The sequence below is a fragment of the Muscardinus avellanarius genome (assembly GCF_963383645.1).
Source record: "Muscardinus avellanarius genome assembly, chromosome: 10".
NCBI classification, from domain to species: domain Eukaryota; kingdom Metazoa; phylum Chordata; class Mammalia; order Rodentia; family Gliridae; genus Muscardinus; species Muscardinus avellanarius.
The window spans coordinates 110,076,322-110,100,726 of NC_137796.1; the positions used below are offsets into that span (position 1 = coordinate 110,076,322).

The 24,405-nt window shown below is 54.5% G+C and overlaps 1 protein-coding gene across 3 annotated transcripts in view; it reads left to right on the forward strand.

The window, feature by feature from the left end:
• Positions 1–2,899: 2,899 nt before the first annotated feature.
• Positions 2,900–24,405, forward strand: part of SRL (sarcalumenin) — a gene marked incomplete at both ends in the record, with an annotated part of 45,091 nt that continues 23,585 nt past the window's right edge. For all 3 annotated transcript variants that reach the window (XM_080702579.1, XM_080702580.1, XM_080702581.1), the window contains one exon: positions 2,900–2,960. In XM_080702579.1, coding sequence (XP_080558705.1) covers positions 2,900–2,960 — 61 coding nt within the window. The remainder of the gene's footprint in view (positions 2,961–24,405) is intronic.

Genomic DNA, 24,405 nt, shown 5'->3' on the forward strand with positions numbered 1-24,405 from the left:
CAGCTACTTAGTGAGGTCCTTTGCAGTTCAGTTAGACCCAGTTTCAAAATAAAAAATAGGGCTGGGGATATAGCTCAGAGGTAGAATGCCCCTGGGTTCCATCCCCAGTACTGCAAAAAAATAAAAATACCCAGGCATGGTGGTGCACGCTTGTAATCCCAGCGTTTGGGAGGCTGAGACAGGAGGATCATGGTTCACAGACGGCCTCAGCTACTTAGTGAGGCCCTTTGTAACTCAGTGAGACCCTGTTGCGAAGTAAATAATAAAAATAGGGCTGGGGGTGTAGCTCGGAGGTAGAATGCCTCTGGGTTCCATCCCCAGTATTGCAAAAAAAAAAAAAAATTAAAAAGAAAAATAAAGCCAGGTATGGTGGCACACGCTTGTAACCCCAGCATTTGGGAGGCTGAGACTGGAGGATCATGGTTCGTGGACAGCCTCAACTACTTAGTGAGGCCCTTCACAACTTAGTAAGACCCTATTTCAAAATAAAGAATAAAAAATAGAGCAGAGGGTATAGCTAAGAGGTCAAATGCCCCTGAGTTCCATTTCCAGACCTGCAAAAATAAGTAAATAAATTAAAAATAAAAAGGGCCGGGGATGTAACTCAGAGGTAGAATGGCCTGGGTTCAATCCCCAGTACCTCTCTCTCTCAAAATAAATAGAAGTTAAAAGGTAAAGCTGAGCATGATGGTGCAGTTTCATAATTCAAGTACTTGGGAGGCTGAGACAGGAGGATTGAGGCCAGCCTGGGCAATTTAGTGAGACCTTGTTTCAAAAAGACAATAAAACCAGGCGTGGCGGAGCATACCTGTAATCCCATACTTGGGAGGCTGAAATTGCAGGTTTATGGCCAGCCACAGCAACTTATCAAAACTTTACTTCAAAATCAAAATAAAGCTGAAGGTATAGCTCAGAGATAGATTGCCTTTGGGTTCAACCTCCTGTATAAAAATAAATAAGTAAATAAATAGGACTGGTGGTGTAGTTCAGAGGTAGAATGCCCCTGGGGTCAATCCCCAGGACCAAATAAATAAACAAGTAAATAAATAAACTAGGGCTGAGGATACCTTAGTGGCAGGGTACTACTGGATTCAATTCCCAGTACTGCAGAAAAGAACAGTAACAACAAGAAACACGATAAAAAAAGAACTATTAATATGACATGGCTAAACTTCAAAATAATTATGCCAAGTGGGAGAAGCAGATAAAAAGCCTGGTATGACTCCATTTATAGCAAAATCTAGATCTGCAGAGTAGTGTGGAGGACAGCAGGCAGAGAGCGGCTGCCTGGGAAGAGTCGGGGAGGGCTGTGAAGAGCCGGAACATTTGGGGTGAGGAATCTGCTCGTTATCTTCATGGTGCTGATAGCTGCACAGCTACAGACATATGGGAGAATTTACCAGCGTGCACTCTGAAGTGTGCGTCACATGTTCCATCTTGATTATGCGTTCATAAAGTTGCATTTAAAATATGAAGTGCCACTTGGGAGGCCGAGACAGGAGGATCACAGGTTCGTGGCCAGCCTCAGCTACTTAGCGAGGCCCTCTGCAACTTAGTGAGACCCTGTTTCGAAAAATAAATAAGAGCTGGGTGTGGTGGCGCACCTTGTAATCCCAGCATTCGGGAGGCTGAGACTGGAGGATCGCGGTTTGTGGACAGCCTCAGGTACTTAGTGAGGCCCTCTGCAACTCAGTGAGACCCGGTTTCAAAATAAAGAATAATAATACAAAAATAGGCAGGGGTGTAGCTTGGGGTTCGAATGCCCCTGGGTCCCATCCCCAGACCCGCCCAAAATAAATAAATAAATGACTAAAAAATAGGGTTGGGGTGTAGCTCAAAGGTAGAATGCCCCTGTGTTCCATCCCCAGTACTGTAAGAAAGAAAGAAAGAAAGAAAGAAAGAAAGAAAGAAAGAAAGAAAGAAAGAAAATAAAGAAAAAATAGGGCTCAGAGATAGATTGCCTCTGGGTTCAACCTCCAGTATCAACTAAATAAATAAATAGGACTGGTGGTATAGTTGGGAGTTAGAATGCCCCTGAGTTCAATTCCCAGTACCTAATAAAACAAACAAACAAACAAACAAGGGCTGAGACCCTGTTTCCAAGTAAAACAATTAAATAGGGTTGGGGATGTAGACCAGAGGTAGAATGCCCCTGGGTTCAACCTCCACCCCAATCAAAATAGTAAAGTCCCTAGTGTGCTCACGGATGCCTTTCCTCCAGGGCTGATCTCCCTCTTGGTAACAAGGTTCCTCTAGCCGACAAGCCAGTCTGCGTCCCTGGGCGTCACACACCTGGCTGTCAGGGCCATCGCACGCTATAGGAAGGTGACATCAAGTAGCACTCTACAGAGGTGACTGACTGTCCTGGAGCCCTGGCCACTGGGAGCGGGTCTGTCCTCCCCTCACGTCTCTCTAGTCCCTCCCCCTCTGCGCAGCAGTCTCCCTGCAGAGGCCCAGGAAGCTTAAGCTCCCAGCTGTGGACCTCGGGGGGTCAGATGTCGCAGGTTTTCCTTAGCTGGCCATTTGCTTAAACGAGTCTCAGCGGCTGTCAAACAGGACCTGTCTTGATTCGCCCCAGGCTTCTTCCTTGGGTTGGAGGCTCGCACAGGCCCTCAAGCAGCCGCAGCCTTTGGGTGAAGTTGGCTCAAGCTCTGGAAAGACCCCCTTTCTACCTCCTGGGCCTCGGCCCAAGGGGCGCGTTACTTCATGTCCCTTACCCCTGCCCTGCACCCGCGTCATGTGATCCCGGGGGTGGGGAGAGAGTGCAGACCCAGGGCTTCCTCCCCATCAGTCTGCCCAGTTGCCCTAGTGACTGTGTGACCCCCCTGCCACTGCCCGCCCTGCTCCGCTCGCTGTATAAATAGAGGTGCGGAGCAGCTGGGCGCTCTTGGCAGTCACCATGAGGGCGCTGCTCCTGCTCTGCTGCTTCCTGGCCTCGCTCCTGCTCTCGGGACAAGCAGGTACGCTCCTGCGCTGGCGCCCGCGTGCCCCCACGCCTCCCTGAGGCCCTCTGGTCGCTGTGGTGGGGGCTTGGGGCTGGCGGCAAAGCCTGCGTCTTCCGGTGTCACTGCTGTTACCCTTTCCTTCTCCTTGGGGTCTGAGCTATGGAGAAAGAGCAAAGTATTGGCTAGAGCTGGGACCAGGGAGAGGGCTTCGGGGGCCGAGGAGGTGGAGGGCGGTAGACAGGCCTGAGGCCGGGGTCAGGGTCAGAGGAGGATCTGGCTGGCAGACGCTGGGAAAGAGGCCCCTAAAAGTCAAAGCTGGAGGAGCCTGGGGACGGGAAGAATAGTAGGGTTTCGGGCTGGAGGTCAGGCAGATGACCCTCCGCCGTGGGTGTAGGACAGAGGCTGCGTTTCTGGTTGGAGTCCTGGCTCTACTTGTCCAAGGACGAAGAGGGACACCGTGGGCAAAGTTGGGGGTCATTTCGTGAACAGTAGGGTGGAGCTGGAGTTAGTCTGGGATAGGGTTGGACTAAGCGTGAAGGTTGGGCTAGAAACAGCATTGGATGTGGAGTCCTGAGAGGACTGGGACCCGTCTCGGAGGGGAGCCTCTGCGCGGGGTGGGGGCTCGAGCGGCCATGGTGCCGGCCGGGCTTTCCTTTGACATCTCAGCGCCGCTGCAGCAGAGGCGGTGGCTTGGGTTGCAGCGTGGAGGTTATTTATAGGCTGTGGAGGGGACACCGGATCGTTTTGCCACCTCTCTGGTTCCTAAGGCTCTTGGGGCTAGCTTTCCCTTGGGGATCCTTTGGGGAGGTGTTCTGGGCTCCCCCAGGAATCCAGGGCTCCCACTCTGTCTCCAGGTCCAGCCCTCAAGCCCTGTCTTCCCGTGGGAAGACCTTGGGGCTCCAGTCGCCTGGGTCTTTGAGATTCTGTCTCCTGAGGAGAGTGGACCGCAGGGGCAGTCCTGGGGGAGAGCAGGAGTTAGAGGAGTGGGAGCCTTTCCTCTGGGGGTGAGAGGCAAGGTGGGGTCCTGGCCGGCACACACGCTGCCGGGCCCTGCCCTTGTCTGCCCTTGAGTTAATTTGGGCTCTGTGGGGCTGCCGTGGTGAGTATTCCAAGCGGCTGTCAGGTGGCTAAGTATGGAAACAGACGTGTAATTGGATATTGAGCCACAAGCCACTGCCACCCCCTCCCCTTGGCAGCCCCTCCTCTGCTGGGCCCATTCCCAGCTGCCACCTCCGGCTCCCACACAGCGGGGTCCCAGGAATTATTAGCCTTTTAGGGACATCCTTTATCTTTCCTCCCACGGAGGGGGCTGGCCTCTGGAATGTTCCATAGGCGTCCCTGGGGTTCCTCTATGGGGACAAGAGGCAGAGCCTCTGTGGAAGGTCCTTTCTGCTCCGCTTCCTCCCCGGGCGGGCACTGTGCTGTGCATCTAGCCCTGGGCTGTCCACGGTGGCCCAGGTGTACACAGTGTACCTAAAAGATGGCTTCCCCTTGTGCCGCTGGGAGGGCCCAAGCGTACCTCCATCTTACGGTCCTTCCTGGTGGTGAGTTTTCCTCAGAAAAGTGCCATCCTGGTCAAAGGTCGTGGGCACCATAGGGTGGGGCATTTTCCTGCCATATTGCTTGGCCCTGGGGTGGGTGGCAATGGATACTTTAGGTCCCTCCTTCCCTGCTTCAGAGGTGGGGACCCCACAGTGCTGCCTGTCCTCTCCCGCCACTTTGCTCCTGTGTCCCTCTGGACTGGGGGAGGGTTGGCTCTGTCTCCCTATCACCGACCAGGAGACCAAGCATCCCCCTCCCTTCGTCCACCAGTCACCACTGCTGGGTGAGCAGCGGAGCCCCTGTCAGCAACGCAGCCCTGGGCCCAGCCCCGACCTTTGTCACTACCTGGGTCCTCCCCGTGGCCTGGGGATAAGCCTGTGCAAGGACAGGGTAGATGACCCTAGAGTGGGTCTGATCATCTCACTGTCCAGAGAAGGAGAGGAAGCCCAGAGAAATGGAGGGTCCTGTGGAGTCAGCAACACACCTTGCCGAGCCGACTTCACCCTGCCGGTCGGTGAAGGACTTCCTCCCTGGCTGCCTCTTTCTGACAGCCCTGGCTGCGGTGGGTAGGAATGGGGGCTGGGGCTCGGGCCACCCATGGTAGTTTCCCCCTAGAGAGCGAGCGCCGTGAGGAGGTGGCGCGCGGAGCCCGTTCCTTGGGTTTAACCATCGGTGCTGCTTGCTGAAGGCTGATGCCGGGCACTTGGACTTCGTGTTGTCCCTTCTGTTGCTGGACACAGAGATTGGGGCCTGGGGGTGCTGTGTCCATCTGTCCTTCGTCCTCCTCCATGCAGAGCGCAGTCCTGGTTTGCAAGCCTACACTCTGCTTTGGCCCCTCCCGTCGCCCCATGCTAGGGAACGCAGCGTGGCCCTGTGCTCCCCTGTGCTCGGTGCATGCTGGGGGGCCCATCTTTAGGTCAAGGGTGCAGGGTGGCTGGCAGGAGTCCCTCCCAAAGCAGGTCTCCTTCGTGTCTCCTCAGCAGGTAGCCCAGCTGCTACCATCCACCGTGGGGAGGCTGCTGATAGAGGGGAGCAAGCCAGGGGTCTCTGGAAGAGAGCAGCCCCCAGTCATGGCCCGGCTCCTCGCCTGTCCCAGCTGGGAGAGCCCTTAGGGAGCATCTCGCCCCTGCTGACCACATGGAGTCTGGGGTTCTGGTCCAGGGTATGCTGCTGGTTAGCTCCCCTCCCCTGATAGGACGCTCTAGCACACCCGCGGCGGCCTGGGGAGCCAAGCTTGGGAGATGCTGCTTGGTCCATGTCCTGGTGTCTCAGTTGAGGGCAGGCCAGAGCGTGGCCAGTGCTCTTGTGTACTTCTTCCTGGAGGAAGGTCCAGATGAGCCGGTGCATCCCAGTGGGTATTTAACACTCACTCGGGTGTGTGGGCTGGAAAGGAGCTGCACCCCTGTGGGCAGAGGAGGAAGAAGATGCCTCTGCCTCCGCTCAGCCTGAGGGGCGAGTCAGGGGTAGGCATGTGTCCTGTCCAGATCACTGTCACGCTGGGGAAGTGGGTGGGTGGGCTCTGCGCTGTGGGTTGCAGGGATGGAACACCCAAGCTTCCCTCCCTCTCCTGACCACTTTCCACCTCAGAGCCAAAGCCAGGCCTCTGTGGCACAGACATTACATGTAAGTGTTGCTTGGGTGTGCAAAGCCTCCGTTCAAAGCCAGGCCTCTGTGGCGCAGACATTACATGTAAGTGTTGCTTGGGTGTGCAAAGCCTCCGTTCACACACCTTGCTGTGTTTCACCATCTCATGAACTTGTCTCCTATTTATTTTGTTGGGACTGCGTTTTAGGTATGGTACTAGGGGAATGAAGAGGTGCGTTTTGTTCTTGGGGGACTTTCGTCCAGTAGGGAGGGTAGGCCTTTTCCTCCTTGAAGCCGTGCAGATAAGACGCTTTGTGCGGTAGGGGAGGTGCGGGAGGGAGGGCAGCTGACCTTGAGCTGAGCGGATCAGGAAGATGAGGGACCGTGGAGCTGGACCTTGAACAGAGGAGGATTCAGACGGGGAAAGACGGCAGGAAGAGGAGACAGGATGAGCCCCGTCTGGAGTGAGACGGACAGGGCGGCGGGGAGGTCCGGGAAAGGTGCCACCGTTCTGCCCTGGATGAGGGTGCGCAGGTGGGATTGGGGCAGCAGGAAGCAATTTGGAAGGCGAGGCTGGGGCGCCCGTGTGCTGGGCCTCGAGTGCTGGACTGAGGGGGCGCTTTATTCTTTGGGCACTGGGTGGGTAATCACGGAGGGCTTTGGGAAAAGGCACCTGGCAGCTGTTGGTAGGAAGGAACAGAGGGCCGGGAAACTGATTAGTCAGCCATGTCAGGAATGCGACTCTGGTGAGCCAGGATAGGAGGGAGAAGGTGTAGCTTGACTGAGAGCTGGGGCTGAACACACTGGATTTGTCAGTTGCGTGAGCCAGCGCAGAGAGGGGACTCTTGACAGGCTTGGTGGAGGTCACTGGAGGAAGTCTTACCGGCAAAGACACTAGGTGTACGAGAGAACAGATTATAAGAGTTTAGCTTCAAGCCGGGCGTGGTGGCGCACGCTTGTAATCCCCGCGCTTGGGAGGCTGAGACAGGAGGATCGCACGGGTTCGAAGCCAGCCTCAGCTACTCAGTGAGGCTTCCAGCAACTTAGTGAGACCCTGTTTCCAAAAAAAAAAAAAAAGGTCTGAGAGTATAGCCCGGAGGTAGAAAAAAAAGACTAAAAAATAGGGCTGGGGGTGTAGCTTGGAGATACAATGCCCCTGGGTTCCATCCCCAGTACCGCAAAAAAAAAAAAGAAAAAAAAATAGGGTTGGGGGTGTAGCTTGAAGTATAATACCTCTGGGTTTAATCCCCAATACTGCACACATGCAAAAAGTTCAGTTTGATTCATTATGAACCTCATGTGCCTCTGGGGTGTCCGATAGACATTTGTTGAATACACGTATTGGATGCTGGAGCTTGGAGGTGAGTTTTGCCCCACCCTAAGCATTCCGGCTGGAGCGGGCGGCTCACGGCCTTCACAGGCTCTAAAACATGGACTCACGACAGCACCTCCAGTCTCCTCTTCCAGGCACGCTGGAGAACAGGATCTGTTTGGCCTTGGTGGCATAGAGGAGCAAGAGGCCTCCCATTCTACCTCGCCAGGTTCTTAGGTCCCTTCCTCCCTCTGCACGATCCTTCCCTAAGGCCCACTAGTCTCTAGTGTTGAACACAAGCTTCTCTGCCTCTTCATCTGTCCCTGCGTAGTGACACAGGCTGCGTAACTTCCCCAACTGAATGTGTGTGTGTGTGTGTGTGTGTGTGTGTGTGTGTGTGTGTGTTACTGGGGATTGAACTCGGGGGCATTATACCTCCAAGCTACACTCCCAGCCCTATTTTATTTTTTATTTTGAAACAGGGTCTTGCTAGGTTGACGAGAGTCTCATTACTTGCTGAGGCTATCCTCGAACCTGGGGTCCTTCTGTCTCAGCTTCTCAAGTACTGGGATTACAGGCGTGAGCCACCATGCCTGACTCCAACTGGATTTCTTTCTTTTTTTTTTTTTGTGATACTGGGGATGGAACCCAGAGGCATTCTACCTTTGAGCTATATCCCCAGCCCTATTTTTTAGTCTTTATTTTGAAACAGGGTCTCACTAAGTAGCTGAGTCTGGCCACGAACCTGGATCCTCCTGTCTCAGCCTCCCAAATGCTAGGATTACAAGCATGCACCACCACATCCAGCTTTTTATTCTTTATTTTGAAACGGTCTCACTGAGTTGCAAAGGGCCTCACTAAGTAGTAGCTGGGGCTGTCCGCGATCCGCGATCCTCCTGTCTCAGCCTCCAAATGCTGGGATGAGGAGCGTGGCCGCCACGCCCTGCCTGAATTTTCTAATCCTCTATGTCTAAATGTTGCCTCTGGGTCCCCACTGCATGCTCTTAAGTCCCTCATCATCTGTCCGTGACCTCTAGGTTGTCAGAATCAGCGCCTGGTCTTCGTCAGCGTCTCGGTGGACGTTTCACCGGGGACCCCCCCCTGTTCTGGGAGACGTCTTTCCCTTAGCTGCTGGCCCCTGTTTCTTCCTGGATCCCCCCCCATTTTTCTGAAATTCATTTTTCATCTTCCTCTGCCCAACCCTCATGACCAATGTTCCTCAAGGACCTGTCCCGAATCTCATTCTCTCTCTGCAGCAGCGCCCTCAGCCTCAGCTCAGCCTCACTCTCACGTTTACACAAATGAGGCTGGTTTCCAGATTTTCAGGCCTGATTTTCCTTCTGGGATCCAGTCCCAGCTTTCTAACCACTGTGCACGCCTGTGATCCCAGTACTTGGGAGGCCAAGACAGGAGGATCCTAGGTTGGAGGACAGCCTCAGCAAGTAGTGAGACTCTCATCAACCTAGAGAGACCCAGTTTCCAAATAAGAAATAAAATGGGGCTGGGCGTGGTGGCGACACTTGTAATCCCCGCACTTGGGAGGCTGAGACAGGAGGATCGCACAGGTTCGAAGCCAGCCTCAGCTGGTTTAAGAGACCCTGTTTCCAAATAAAATATAAAATAGGTCTGGAAGTGTAGCCCGGAGGTAGAAAGCCCCTGGGTTTCATTCCCAGTAACACACACACACACACACACACACACACACACACACACACACACACACGATGTTGGAGGCATGCACCTGGGCCCCCAGACAACCTTGTTCTCATTCTTCCTTGCGGACGGGGGACGGGAGACCAGGCTCGGCCTCCTTCTCGGTGTTTCCTGGATGGCCTGGCCTATACCCCCTGTGGCTCAGTATTCCCTTGGGGTGGCCGCTCCCCTCCCCCATGCTGGCACCTACCCTGCCCTCCGCTCCTGACACCAAGATGTCCAGTCAGGAAAGGCCATTCCCACCTCAGTGCGTGGGGGCAGTAGCGCAGCAGCTTGGACTGTGGCTCTCCCAGATCGCCATGTTAGAGGACTCAGGAGACTAGCACAGGGCATGCGGCCCTAAGGTGGAATTTCCTATCGCGGGGGCTACACGCCGTCCCCTGGTTCCGAGGGCAAAGGGGCTGAGTGTGGCCCCGATGTGGTCCTGAGGGGCGGATGGAGAGAGCTGCAGCCAGCCCAGCGGTGGGTCGCCATCCTGCCTTTGCCCAGGCTCCCAGTCCCCTCAGCCCCGAGCGCTGAGCGGAGCGCAGGTGCAGGTGGCAGGTGCGACGACCCAGCAAAGGGGACGGTCAGGTGTGGCGAGCTCCTGCAGCCTGCTCTCTTTCTGGAGTGTCAGCCTGTGCTGCCCTGTCCAGGGAGCTCTGCCCCACCTGGTTTCAGCCTCTTCCTCCCCGAGCCCTGCACCCTGGGGACTTCCCTGCCTGCTCCTCATCCCCCCGGGGTAAGCGGGGAGCTTGGTGGCAGAAGTGGATTTGGGGTGCCAGAGTTCAATCAGAAGTCAACGTAATCATGTTAATTAATAACCAGGGTGTACTTAATTACTTAATTAATGAGCAGAATTAGGTCAGACTTTAGTCAGAACTAGAGTGCCTGAGCTGCTGGGAGCTGAAGCCACTCACACCTCCCAGAGCTGAAGCCACTCACACCTCCCAGCCCTTGGGCCACAGGGGCCCCCAGTTCTCGCAGCTCGCAGCAGCTCGGGTGGAGCAGAGGCCCCTTGGGCTGCCTGGGGTGTGTGTCCAGAGGGCAGAGTCTGAGGCCTCAGGAAACCTCAGCCTGGTGGGCACCAGCCAAGAGCCAGTTTCCTGCGAGTGCCGTGGGGGTGCAGGACAGCCAAGCTCGCCACCTCCTGGGCCCGGGAGGACTCTGGGTAGGACATTGCCTGGCCAGGGTATCGAGATCTAGAAAGGGACTTTTCTCCTCCTCTCCTATCCCCGGGCTCCTGTGCTACGCAGTCTGGAGAGCCCCCGCCTCTCGCTCCAGTTCAGGGCGTTACAGGAGTGAGCGTGGCTGTGTGCCTGCCCTCGGGAACTGAGGCTTACAGAGTCCTGGGGAGCCAGCCCGTCAGCCAGGGAAAGTGGAGAGGACTGGGATGAAGGGTGAAGATGTAATTAGAAGTATGGGGCCCAGCATGGTGGTGCACGCCTGTAATCCCAGTACTTGGGAGGCTGAGATAGGAGGACAGCAAGTTCGAGGACAGCCACAGCAAGTAGTGAGACTGTCATCAGTCTAGTGAGATCCTGTTTCAAAATAAATTTAAAATAGGGCTGGGCTGTAGCTCAGAGGTAGAATGCCCTTGGGTTCAATCTCTAGGGAGAGACAGACAGACAGACAGACACACACACACACATGTGGGTACAACAATGACTGACTTTGGTGTCCAGGAGCTTGAGGGGGCAGGGGTGGGGTGTTCAGTCCAAGTGGAAGGAGAGGAAGGACAAATGTAAGGCCAGGGAAGCCCAGCTCTTAGCCCCGTCAGCCCTGCCAGGTCCCTTGCTGAGCCATGCGGTGCGGGCAGGAACGGGCTGTCTGGACCCCAGGAGCTGACCTTCTATTTGGGGAGATGATTCGCACCGGGGGGGAAAAAAAAGTAACCAACACTCCGCAGCCTGTGCTCTGGTTGGAGTGTGGAGGAGGGCTGGGGGGCTGGCCTCTCGGAGGGCAGACGGCAGCCATCCTTGGAGGAGGGCTGGGGGGCTGGCCTCTCGGAGGGCAGACGGCAGCCATCCTTGGAGGAGGGCTGGGGGGCTGGCCTCAGAGGGCAGACGGCAGCCATCCTTGGAGGGCTGGGGGGCTGGCCTCTCGGAGGGCAGACGGCAGCCATCCTGGCAGGAAGGGGACAGTCCCTGTGCTGTTTTTTGTTGGATCTGCTCATGTGGTAGTCCCCTTATCTGTGGTTTTGGTTTCCATGGTTTCAGTTATCTATGGTCAACGGTGGCCCCAAAATATTAAATGGTAAATTCCGAAAATAAACAATTCATAAACCTTAAATAACTTCTCTTATAGTCCATGGTTATGATTTTTTTTTCTGTTTTGTTATTAGTTATGTTGTTAATCTCTTACTGTGCCTAATTAATGAATTAAACTTTATCATAGATGTATATAGGAAAAAAACACTGCAGGAATAGGGTTCTATATCTCTGGGCTCTTAGCCTTCACCGCGGCCTTGGAATGTGTCCCCTGTGGGTAAGGGGGGCTATTGTACTGTACTGCTAACCCAGGACAGTGCTTGGCTCACTGAAGACATTTAACAGTGTCTAAGGAGTGAGCAGACGACTCGTGCAGACAGAGACATCTGAAGGTGTTGTTCAAAGCCAGGGTTAGCTCAGAGCGCCGCACTGGCAGGGATGAGAGGGCACCTTCTCTGGCCGAGTGTGCGGCTCATGCTCAGGGGGATGAGGCCACCCTGATGGGTGCAGGCCAGTTGGGAAGGGCCTCGAGTGCCCACCTGGCCAAGTGGCTCTCCCTCTCCGGGGCCTCAGCAGATGCTAGCTGGTCCCCTTCCCGCGAGTCCCTCCCCCTTGCCCTGGCTCTCGGATATTTTTGGATCCTTCTGCATCAGGGACTGCACTCTGAGCTCAGGCAGGTGCGAGCAAAGTCTGGCCTGGAGTTCCAGTCTCACAGGAAGTGGGTTGTGTTGGGAGCTCCGCCCAGAACCAAGCCAGGGGAGAGCCCCAGGTTTGGGAACCCCCACCCCCCTTCCCCACGGGCTGCTGCCAAAACTACAGCTCCTGGTCCTCCTCCAAATGGCCATCGGTTAGGACCTAGGCCAGCCCAGTCGTCTCCCATAGATTTTCCCTAGATGACAGTGGATAATGGCCTGACGAGGCCATTCTCTTGGAAAAGGTGTCTGATGCGCCGCTGACTTACACAGCTCGTAAGTCCTGGTACCACGTGCATTCACCAGAGGGGCCTCTAGCTCACTTGATGGCTCCTCAGTTTCCTTCTGCTTTTATTCTGAATGTTAGGTGGGAGATTATTTTCCTAGCACAGACCCACGGAGACTGAGAGCAGAAGGGCTCTCTGGTACCTGAGAGGGGGGTCTTGAAAAAATCGGGGAAGGGCCAAGCACTTAATTCTGGCCAGGTAAAGACCAACGGGATGAGTTTGGTACAGTGGTGATGGTATTAGAAGCCTGGTGGCAGTCGGGCGTGGTGGTGCACGCTTGTAACCCTAGTACTTGGGAGGCTGAGACAGGAGGATTGCAGATTTGAGGAAAGCCTCAGCAAAGAGTGAAACTCTCATCAACCTAGCAAGACCCTGTTTTAAAATTAAAATAAAGCCGGGCATGGTGACACATGCTTGTAATCCCAGCATTCGGGAGGCTGAAACCCGAGGATCGCAGTCCCCAGACAGCCTCAGCTACTTAGTGAGGCCTCTTTCAAAATAAAGAATAAAAATAGGGTAGGGGGTATGGCTCGGCGGTCAAGTGCCCCTGGGTTCCATCCCCAGACTCGAAATAAATAAATAAATAAATAAATAAAAATAAAAATAAAATTGGGCTGGGGGTGTAGTTTGGAGGTAGAGTGCCTTGGCTTCAATCTCCACTACAAAACAAAAAACAAAAAAACAATAAAACCCCAAAACAAAAAACAAAAAACAAAACCTGGTGGTGAGCCCTCCTCCTGCCTGCCTCTTGCCTTGGTTTTCTGTCTGAACTGACGGGACAGCAGGACTGAGAACAGACACCGGTTTGTCACAGGTTATCCACCAAGCCCTCACCATCTCTGCGCCTGTTTCTTCACCAGTAAAGTAGGGATAAGAACACTTGCCCTGTTTACAGCATGGAACCGTGACATGACTAAAATAAGAATATGGGTATCGGATGCTTAAAATATTCTTTGCTATCAGACCCTTTTTAAAGTGAGGAGGACCGTCACAGTAAGTGAGAGCTTCTCCCTGTTGAACGTCCGCTGCAACTTGAGATTTGCTGCCCTGTCCTCAAATATCCCGAGGCACGAACAACCCCGGCGAGTCCATCAACATTTCTGCTCCGACTCAGGGCTGTTAATATCCTTGGGATTCTCTGTCCTCCAAGAGCTTACAGACCAGGAGGAGGCAGAGTCCATGCTCCTGGAATGAAGAGAGAACCATGTAAGGCAGATGGACTCAGGGGCTAAAAATAAGTAGCTTGAGAGTACAGGGAAGGGGAGCAGTTGTTGGAGAGGATTTGTGGTTGAGGGGAGCTTGGGCTGAGCTGCAGAGCGTGCGGGTGCCAGGCCGACAGGGCAGGCCGGGCCTCGGAGCTGGTGCAGACCTGAGTGGCGCAGCATGGGAGCTTCAGGAGGACCTCACGGGGCCAGGCTTAGGCGTTGGTTCCTTTAGTATTTTCCTGGGGCTGCCATAGCGAACTACCACAAACTCAATGGCTTAAAACAACAGAAGTGTATGCTCTGGCGATGCTAGAGGCCAGAAGTCCAGCGTCGAGGTGTTGGTGGGCCCACGCTGACTCTGAAGGCCCCAGGGAGGCTCCTCCTCACCTTTTCCAGCTCCTGGTGGCTGCCAGCAATCCCTGGCGCTCCGTGGGATCTGGCCTCGTTGCTCCAGTCTCGGCCTCCGTCCTCACGTGGACCTCTCCCCTCTCCGCACATCTCCTCATGTCCTGTCCTCATCACATAAGAACATCGAGGCCTTTGGCTGACCCTAATCCAGTATAATTCCGTTTTAACTAATGACGTCTGCAAAGACCCAACTTTTTTTTTTTTTTTTGCATTACCGGGGAAGAAACCCAGGGGCATTGTACCTCCGAGCTGCACCCCAGCCCTAGTTTTTAGTCTTTTTATTTTTGAAACAGGGTCTCACTGAATTGCGAAGGGCCTCGCTAAGTAGCTGAGGCTGTCTGTGAACCGCCATCCTCCGGTCTCAGCCTCCCGAATACCGGGATTACAAGCGTGTGCCACCATGCCTGGCTCCCAACTTTCATTTAAGGGCAGATTCTCAGGTTTTTGGCGGACGTGAGTGTCGGGAGGACACCATTCACCCCACTAGTTTCCCAGCCTCAAACCCCCTTACCTGGCAATTGCAGCTCTGAATGTTTAGTTCTCATCTCTCTGTGAGGTGAGCGTCTTGCTGAGAACAGGTGGCACCTGTTCCCTTGGTCCCCCTGGTCCTATGGCCCCTGCAGCGGCCTCTGTGGCTAATTTGGAACTTTGCTGACACACCCAGGGCAGGCGTGTTGAATGAATGTATGAACAGCTGGCAGGGCAGAGAATTTCAGGAGCAGCTGCCCAGCCTGCGGTGGTGCTGGGGAGAAGAGTGACCGCGTGGGTGTGCCTCGGCTGCAGAGCAAGTCAGAGGGCAGGTCCTGAGATCCCGAGGGAGGGAGGGCTGGATGGTGCAAAGAACAAAGCAAGAGGCTAGGAGCCCAGGTGCCTTTTTTTTTTTTGGTGGTACTGGGGTTCCTAGAAACCCTTCTACCTCCGGGCTACACTCCCAGACCCCTTTTTATACTTTTTTATTTAGAAACAGAGTCTCTTAAGCCAGCACGGCTGGCTTTGAACCTGCGCGATCCTCCTGTCTCCGCCTCCCAAGTGCGGGGATTACAAGCGTGCGCCACACGCCTGGCCCATGTGCTTTTCAAATCTTCCCTCCCTCCCTCTGTACTGGGGATTGAATGCAGGGTTGCTCAGCCACTGAGCCACATTCCCAGCCTTTTGATCTCGAGACGGGTCTCTCTGAGTTGCCTGGGCTGTCCTGGGCTGACAGCCATGCACCACCACCCCCGGCTGAGGTTCTCTGGAGAGACAGAGTAGCGGAGTCTTCTCACTGTGGGTGGCAGGGGTCCCTAAGCTGGAGTCTGGGGTGTCTGAGCAGCCCTGGAAGCTGGTTGTTGTGGCTCAGCCTGATTCTGGAGGGGAATGGGCCAGGAGACTGGCTTTGACCTCTCCCCAGTCCAAGGTCGTCAAGCTTTTTCATAAATGATCACCAGCGGTCATGGAGGCGAGCGTCAAGGAGCCCAGCCTCCCTCCGTAGTGTTCTGGGCGCTCCTCTTGGTTGGCTCTCTCCCATACTCTATTTTCTTTTTTCTTTTTTGCGGCACTGGGGATGGAACCCAGGGGCATTTGACCTCCGAACTACACCCCTAGCCCTATTTTTTATTCTTTATTTTGAAACAAGGCCTCACTGAGTTGCAGAGGGCCTCACTAAGTAGCTGAGGCTGTCCGCGAACTGTGATCCTCCTGTCTCAGCCTCCAAAACTCTGGGATTACAAGTGTGCGCCCCATGCCCGGCTTCTCCCATACTCTTAACCATAGCCACTGGCCCCCTACGCCTGGCGTGGCTGTGGTGCCTGACCCCACATGGCTGTGCAGGCTCATCAGAACGCCCAGGGCCCGCACCCCTCACAGGCACGGCGCCTCTGCGCGGTGCTCAGCTCTCGCTCCCTGCCTGCTCCTCTGCTCACTGGATACTGATGGGTTTAAGGGGAGGAGCAACTCAGCTCACTTAGTTAACGTGTGATGATACGCAGGAAAGCAGCTCTTTCTAGGGCCCTTTAACCACAGGGGACTAGATCTGAAGGGGTTTAATGACGACCTCAGGACACACAGCCCACAGCACTTCTCTAGTTCTTTTTTTTTTTTTTTTTTTTTGGTGGTACTGGGGTTCCTGGAAGCCCTTCTACCTCCGGGCTACACTCCCAGACCTATTTTTATATTTTTATTTGGAAACAGGGTCTCTTACTCCTCTCTTGTCTTCTGGAACTCACTGCCCCCTGAGTTGAAGGGAGTCTTCCACTTTGTCACCACCATCCATTCGTTTCCACTCACCCCTCCATCCTGCTACCCATCAAACACCCATTTCCTATTCGCCCGCCCACCCACCCACCCATCCTCCCATCCATTCATCTCTTTCCCATCCATTCATCCACATGGCTGTTCTAGGTTCAGGGGATACAAAATCTCTGGCAGACACGAAAACCAAATAAGTAAATTATATACTTTATTAAAAGGTGGTAGATGTGAAGAGCCGGGTGTAGTGTGCACACTTGTCATCCCAGCATTTTGGAGGCTGAGATGTTCGCGATTTGCAGACAGCCTCAGCTACTTAGCGAAAGGTTGTAGATGCAACAGAGAAAAGCGCCCTAGGGCAGGGAGGCGGGAGGGGGGTGCTCTTTAACATGGCCAGGGAAGGCCTTACAGAGAAGGCAGCATTGGAGCAAAGACGCAGAGGGGAAGGAGCAGGCAGGTAGTTGTCTGGGAAGAGCTCGCTTTGGGGAGGCACATGGAACTCTGTGAGCCAGGAGGGGCCAGGGAGGTCAAGGGAGAGAAGTCCAGGCAGCTTGCAGAATAGACCAGGTGGCTCGGGAGAGCAGACGAGGTCATGGGGAGCAGAGGTGGCCTCGAGGCCCCTCTAAGACTTTGGCTTCTTCTTGACATGAGGCAGGAGCAGAGGAGGGTGTCACCTGCTCACTCCTGTCTTGGGTGAGGCGCATAGGAAGTGTAGGAAGGGGTGGCTGAGATGGAGATGGCTCAGGAGCTGGGAGGTGGGCAGGGTGGACTTTTCTGTTTTATTATGTAGGAAACAGAAAAGTCCAGTTCCTTCCTTGCGGGTGCCACCTCATCCCACTGCTGACTAGAGAGGAAACTTGGGCTCCTGATCCTAAATTCCATGGATTCTCCTTTCTTCTTCCCCTCTGGAAGCCCCCAGGTTGTCCCCCAACCATGCTGTGCTGGCCATTTCTGCCTGACCTCTAGGTCTGTCTGTGGGCGGAACCTTCCGCTGCCGCCTCTTTACTACCTGGGAGGGGGGACAAGGCCAGCCACCCGGACCTGCCCACGAGCCCTGCCGCTGATGGGCTTCCTACTAAGGTGACCGGTGTGGAGATGGGGTCTTGGGGTAGGGCGGTGCAGCCTGGTACAGCTGGGTCCCACCCTGTGCGGCCTGTAGGTCTCTGGGAGGATGGGCAGATGTCAACTGCCACAGTCGAGGCTGAAGGATGGTGGTCCTTGGGCTGGATGTGGTGTGTATGAGGATCACCCGTGAGCCCCTTGGGAATGAGCCGGCGTGTGGGAACGCAGAGCAGACACACCTAAGTCAGCCCTGAGGGCCAGGCTGCAAAATGAGCTCTGGAGTGGGAGCTGGAATCTGTGTGGGGCCGGTGGGATCAGAGGGCGGCCGTGGGGTGAGCACGGGGACGGTGGGAATCCCGCTGAGTGAAACTGAGTCTGGAAAGAACAGTTCTGCGGGCGGGACAGCGTGAAGCTTTATGCTTCTCACGTTCTCAGGCCCTAAGGGTGGGCACCCTTACGGGAAGGGCTGTGCCCGCCCCCACCCCAGAAGGAACGTTGAAGTCGTGATCCCAGTACTTCATAGTAGGATCTTACTTGGAAGGAGGACCGTGGCAGGCGCTGTTAGTTCATAATGAGGTCCAAGCCTGGCGTACCGGCACACGCCTGTAATCCCAGTACTCGGGAGGCTGAGATAGGAAGATCACAGGTCAAGGGTAGCCTCAGCAGGATAGTGACTCTCGGTAACCTAGTAAGACCCTCTTTCAAAAAAAAAAGGGGGGAGCCACTGGGCGTGGTGGCGCACGCTTGTAATCCCTGCGCTTGGGAGGCTGAGACAGGAGGATTGCATAGGTTCAAAGCCAGGCTCAGCTACTTAGTGAGGCTCTCAGCAACTTAGTGAGACCCTGTTTCCAAATAAAGTATAAAATAGGTCTGGGGATGTAGCCTGGAGGTAGAAAGCCCTTGGGTTCCACCCCCAGTACCACACACAAAAAAGGGGGTATTTTGGGGGTATAGCTTGGAGGTAGAATGCCCCTGGGTTCAATCCCCAGTAACACACACACATATACACACACACATACACACCACACACACACACACACACACACACACACACACACACACACGGGCTCCTATGCAACAGAGTGGGCTCCAATATGGTGATTGCCCTATGGGAAGGGACACAGGTAGAGGGAGAAGGTCCTGTAAAGACAGAGGCAGAGACAGCTACAAACCAGGGATGGCCGCAGGGCCAGGAGCTGGAGGGACAGGATGGTAGGATGGTCCCCTACAGGGTTCTGAGGAAACAGCCCTGCTGACTTCTTGGTTCACTATGGCATCTAGAAATGGGAAATAATGAATTCTGTGTGTGTGTGTGTGTGTGTGTGTGTGTGTGTGTGTATGTGTGTGTGTGTGCGCGCGCGCGCGCGTGCGTGCGTGTTACCGGAGGTGGAATTCAGGGGCATTCTACCTCTAGGCTATGCCCCCAGCCTTTTTTAATTTTTTATTTGGAAATAGAGTCTTACTAGGTTGCTGAAAGCCTCACTAGTTTGCTGAGGCTGGCTTTGAACCTTTGAACCTGTGTCGGCCTCCCAGTTACTGGGATTATAGGCATACACTAGCATGCCTGGCCGAATTTTCATTCTTTGAAGACACTATGTTTGTGGTACTTTTTTTTTCATGGCAGCCCTAGGAAACTGGTACAAGATTGTGTTCGGGATTCTGCTGGTGTCTATCCAGGGACGGTGGGGACCCTTGGGGCGGCTGGCCCGTTGAGCACTGCAGATAGAGCCTGGGGTGGCCGCGTGTGGCCCTCAGAGAGGCCCGGGAGGGTGAGCCCGGGTCAGCCAGGTGGAAGGCACACTCCTCCAGTCCTGCCCTTGGCTTTGCCCTTTCTGTCTCCAGGGGAGCCCTGTGGGAACCAAGGAGTAGCTGGCTTCCCTGGCCCTCAGCATGGCCTGCGGCTGCCAAAGGAAAAGAATGTAATAGCCCAGGGCTCCCTGGTGGCAGGTGCCTCAGCTGGTTTCAGCATCTGAGTAGAAGGCAGGGATGCAGAGAGCCCAGGCACTGTTGACACTAACCCGGCAGGAAGGGGGATGCTCTCAGACCCGCTTGCCTACCTCTCCTAAGGGGTAGGCTGTCCAGTGAGGGGCCTCCAGGGCGACCTGAGAGCCCTTCTCTCAGGGGCTGGACAAGCCACAGCTCACCCATGTGTCCCCATGTGTCTGAGGTTCAGGCGACCAGGCAGCTTGGGGATTTAAATCTAGTCAGGCAGCTCCCAGGGGAGATGTGAGGTTTCTGGAGTGTTCCCTGTAGGGCGGCCTGAGAGTGCTGGGTCGCTTTGCCTGTGCCATTCCAAACTCTAGGAATGAGAATTAAGGGTAGTGGGTGAATTTGCTCTGGAGGTTTTAGGAGTGTGTACTGTCCTGGGGCACCATCCATAGGGCCTTCTCTTTCTCTGGTGACCAGACTCTGGAGGGGTCTTCTGTCCAGGTTCTGTGGCCTCTTCAGTCCTAAACTCAGAGAGCTAGCTAAGAACTAGGGTCACACGACTCCCGCTGACCTGCCTGGCCTTTGTTTTTTGGTGATGACTCTAGCAAGACCCTCCCTACGTTCTTCTGGGGGCACCAGGAATACTGCAGGCTACAGCAAAGGTGACAGCGTACATCGCCGTGCAGAGCTGTGCTCACAGAACACCCGGGCCTCCAATCCACCCTGGCACAGAAGTCCAGGAATACCAGGCGGCTGAGATGGCGAAACGCGAGCACATACAGGGGAGGAAACGAAGTAGGGTTTTTCTTTCCTTTCCTTTTTCTTTTTTTTTTTTTTTTTTTGTGGCACTGGGGATTGTGTGTGTGTGTGTGTGTGTGTGTGTGTGTGTGTGTGTGTGTTACTAGGGATGGATCCCAGGGGCATTCTACCTCCAAGTGACACCCCCAGCCCTACTTTTTATTCTTTGTTTTGAAACAGAGTCTCACTGAGTTGCAGTCTCACTCAGTACTCGAGGCTGGCTGTGAACCGCGATCTTCCTGTATCAGCCTCCCGAAGGCTGGGAATGGGAATATGCGCCACCACGCCCGGCTTGTGGCCCTGGAGACTGAGCCCAGATGCATTTTACCTCTGAGCTACATCCCAGCTCTTTTTATTTTTTCTTTGGAAGTAGGGTCTCGCCGAGTTGCTGAGTCTCATTGTGTTGCTAAGGCTGTCCTCCAACCTGTGACCCTCCTATCTGAGCCCCTCGAGTACTGGGGTTACGGGTGTGCACGTCCACGCGAGGCAGGAGTGGTGTTTGTCTGGGAACCCGTGTGAAGACTCCAGGCGGGAGGGAGTCAGGAGGCCCTGGGCTTAGTCTTGGCTCTTCCTTAGCTCACCCGGAGACTTCTGGCATGTTCTTTTTCTCCCTGGACCTTGGTTTTTTTCCTCTCTGAAAGGAAAGAGTTGGGCTAGTCAATGTCTAAGTTTCCTTCTAGTTTTAGAAGTCTCTAATACACAAATAACCACAGGGATAATAATAACAGGAGATTTGTGGCTCTGCTTGTGAGGACCTGGAGGTGAAACTCATCTATTGTAGATCTGGTGACGCCTTCTAGGGAAGAGGGTAGAAAATTCTGGCTTCTTGTTTTTTTCTTTTTTCTTTTCTGTACTGTGGATGGAACCCAGGGGCATTCTACCTCTGAGCTACACCCCCAGCCGTAGTTCTTATTTTTTATTTTGAAACCGGGTCTCACTGAGTTGCAGAGGGCCTCACTAAGTAGCTGAGGCTGTCTGCGAACCGCGATGCTCCTGTCTCAGCCTCTGGAATGCTGGGATGACAAGTGCGCGCCCCACGCCCGGCTTGCGCTGCCCTCCTAGAGCTTCTTGAAGGAAGCTCACCTCCTCTCTGCCTGTGGAAAGGCCTTCCTTCCCCCATTCTCCGTGGCCCAGCGACAGGTCTGTCTAAGCATCCTGCCGAATATGCAAAGCACGGCGTCACCTCACCCCAAAGGCTGCGGGAGGATCTGGGATGTGGGAGAGAGGGAAGCTGCCTGTGGCCTTGGGCGTTTCGGGGAGATCAGGAGTGATGGAGGATCTACCTTGGGGCTCGGCAGGACAAGCTCTTGGGCCCTGAGAGGGCTGCCAGTTCAGGTCCCTTGGCGTCCCCAGACCAACAAGAGCCTTAGAAGAGGGCTGCACTGTTCCCGAAGCCCCCTACAGACCCGCCTGAGTGGCTGCTGCTGCTGGCAGGGAGGAGGAGCCCTGGAGAGATCCCCCCCCCTCACTGAGCCCCCAGGCCCAGGTCGACAGGAGCAGGGTGAGGGTCAGTTGCACGGTTCTTGTCTGAAGCCGGCTCTGTTTGGGACACTTGGTGAATCTGGGATTTGGCCGGGCATCTTTGCCGTCTAGGAAATAATAGTTATACCTGACATATGTTGAATGCTTGTAAATGTCACTTGGTATTTAAAACACTCCCAGGGGGTTGCCAAAGCAGGTATTATCATCTGCATTCATGGGGAATAAAGTTGGGTACTAGAAGATTAAGGAGCAGCCCAAGGTCATATAGCAGGCTGGTAAAACAGCGAGGGCCAGAGGCCGGCTCTCCTGACTTCCGAGTGCATCCAGAGCCCAGTCTCTTGGCTTGGGCCAGGATCCTCCCTCACCCATGAGGTGTGGCAAGGAAAAGCCCATAAACAGTCGGGCGTGGTGGCACACGCTTGTAATCCCAGCATTTGGGAGGCTGAGACAGGAGGATTATGCAGGTTCAAAGCCAGCCTCAGCTACTTAGTGAGGCCCTCTGCAACTCAGTGAGACTCTGTTTCAAAATAAAGAAGGCCGGGCATGGTGGCGCACGCTAGGCAGAGACAGGAGGATCATGCAGGTTCGAAGTCAGCCGCGCTGGCTTAAGAGACCCTGTTTCCAAATAAAATAGTATAAAAACAGGTCTGGGAGTGTAGCCCGGAGGTAGAAGGGTTTCCAGGAACCCCAGTACCACCAAAAATAAATAAAGAAAGAAAAATAAAAACTAGGGCTGGGGGTGTAGCTCAAAGTTAGAATGCCCTGGGTTCCATCCTTAGTACCGCAAAAAAAAAAAAAAAAAAAAAGCCCATAAACTGGACACAGTGGTATACCACACACCTGTAATCCCAGTGCCTTGGGAGGCTGAGGCAGGAGAGCAAGTTTGAGGTCAGCCTGGGTGACTTAGTAAGACTCTGTCTCCAGATAAAACACAAAAAGGCAGGGGATTAGCATAGTGGTAGAGTGCCCCTAGATTCAATCCCCAGTACCTCAAAACAACCAGATCAAAAACCCACTGTGGTCCTGGGGAAGGTGTCACATCTACCTCCGGGCTGGAGAATCGGGCCGACTCCTTGGCCTCCCTGGGCTGGGGTGGGTGGCCTGGTCTCCGGGCTCCCTTTACCTGCTGAGTCCGGGTGGCTCCGACTTTGACCCAAGGTGTCCTAGAGGGAGCTGTATTCTTTTGGCTTCTACTGGGTCGCTCCTTGCCTGGCACCCAAAAGCTAAGCCATCGGCCCTCCCAGCATCTCTCCCTGAGATCCCAGGGAGATTCAGTTTCTTCAAGGTGGGGGTCGGGCGAAGCCGCCACCTGCCTCAGTCTGTCTCGGAACCCAGCCTGCAGTACTTCCTCTTTCTGCCTCTCCTACCAACCTCAGCCCTTCTCAAGGGAGCAACGACTCTGGCAGGATCTCTGTGCCGACCTCTGGAAAGACTGGGTGCTTGGAAGAGTATCCCTGGGGTGTAGCTCGGAGGTAGAATGTCCCCGGGTTCCACTCCCAGTACCCCCCCACACGTATCCCTTCCTTTTTTTTTTGGTGGTACTGGGGTTCCTGGAAATTCTTTTACCTCCGGGCTACACTCCCAGACCTATTATATATATATTTTTTGGAAACAGGGTCTCTTAAGCCAGCGAGACTGGCTTCAAATCAGCACGATTCTCCTGTCTCCGCCTCCCAAGCGCGGGGCTTACAAGCGTGCGCCACCATGCCCGGCCTATTCTTTATTTTGAAACAGGGTCTCACTGAGTTGCAGAGGGCCTCAGTAAGTAGTAGCTGAGGCTGTCCACGAACCACTATCCTCCGGTCTCAGCCTCACAAGTGCTGGGCTTACAAGTGTGTGCCACCATGCTTGGCTAACAATCCTTTTAAGAAGAAGAAGAAGTAGAAGCAGGTAGGCTAAGGAGTGCAGCCCCATTCACCGGCCGAGCGGAGGTGGTGGTGGGTGCGCAGTCTGGTGCTAGGATAGCTGGCGAGGCTTGGAGATGGCGGCGAGCTGGCCTCCTGAAGCAGCTGCTGCTACTATTCAGCCTGGTGAGCCCTGCGCCTTGGGACAGGCACTGCTCAGAGTCTGAGATTTTCACTCATTTAGTAAAATCCAAGCAGTCATCTGTGAGCCGCTCCCCTCTGACTCCCCAATCCCAAGCTTCCTCCTGATTTCTTGCCTTTGTCATTGTAGCCTGTCTCCTGGGTGAGTCGTTTATAGGCTAGAGTTCAGCCAGGGACAAGCTGTCCTGCTGGGATTAGCCTTGACTTTAGGAGCTTGGCCAGGACGCCAAAGAAACCTTCCAAGAATGGCTGCCTTTTTCACTGCACCCTAGTCGCTCTTATCTAGGGGAAGAGGTAAAGGCCAAAAGGATGGCCAGTGAGGGCTCAGGGTCTTAGGAGGACGTGGACAGCCTTCCTCCGCTAAGGTCCGTAGGGGTCAGCCTTCTGCAGAGGTGTCTGTGGATGGACAAGGGGCTCTGAGCTGTGAAAACTTTTTTTTTTTTTTTTTTTTTGCAGTACTGGGAGTGGAACCCAGGGTCACTCTACCTCCAAGCTACACCCTCAGCCCTATTTTTTATTCTTTATTTTGAAACAGGGTCTCACTGAGTTGCAGAGGGCCTCACTAAGTAGCTGAGACTGTCCGCGAACCGTGATCCTCCGGTCTCAGCCTCCCGAATGCTGGGATGACAAGCGTGCGCCACCACGCTCAGCTCAGCTGTGAAGATTTACTCTGTAGAACAAGGTCACGTAAGAATGACAGAGCAAGAGAGGCCACTGCAGGGATCTGCCCAGCCCAGGAGTGCTGAGACAAGCCGTAGGAGGGAGGGCCGGCTGCCACCTCAGCTGCGTGAACTGGGTTCTGACGCGTTCTCAGCCACACTGTAGACACGGCCAGTGAGGAGCCCCTGCGTGGGCCGAGGGCAGCGGTGACTTGGGACCCGTCTGCACCCCAAGGCTGGCGGTCCTGATCCCCAGGACAGATAGGCCCAGGCACAGAATTGGAAAGAGATTTTCTCCTGGGATTTTATTTGCATAATTGTGTATGA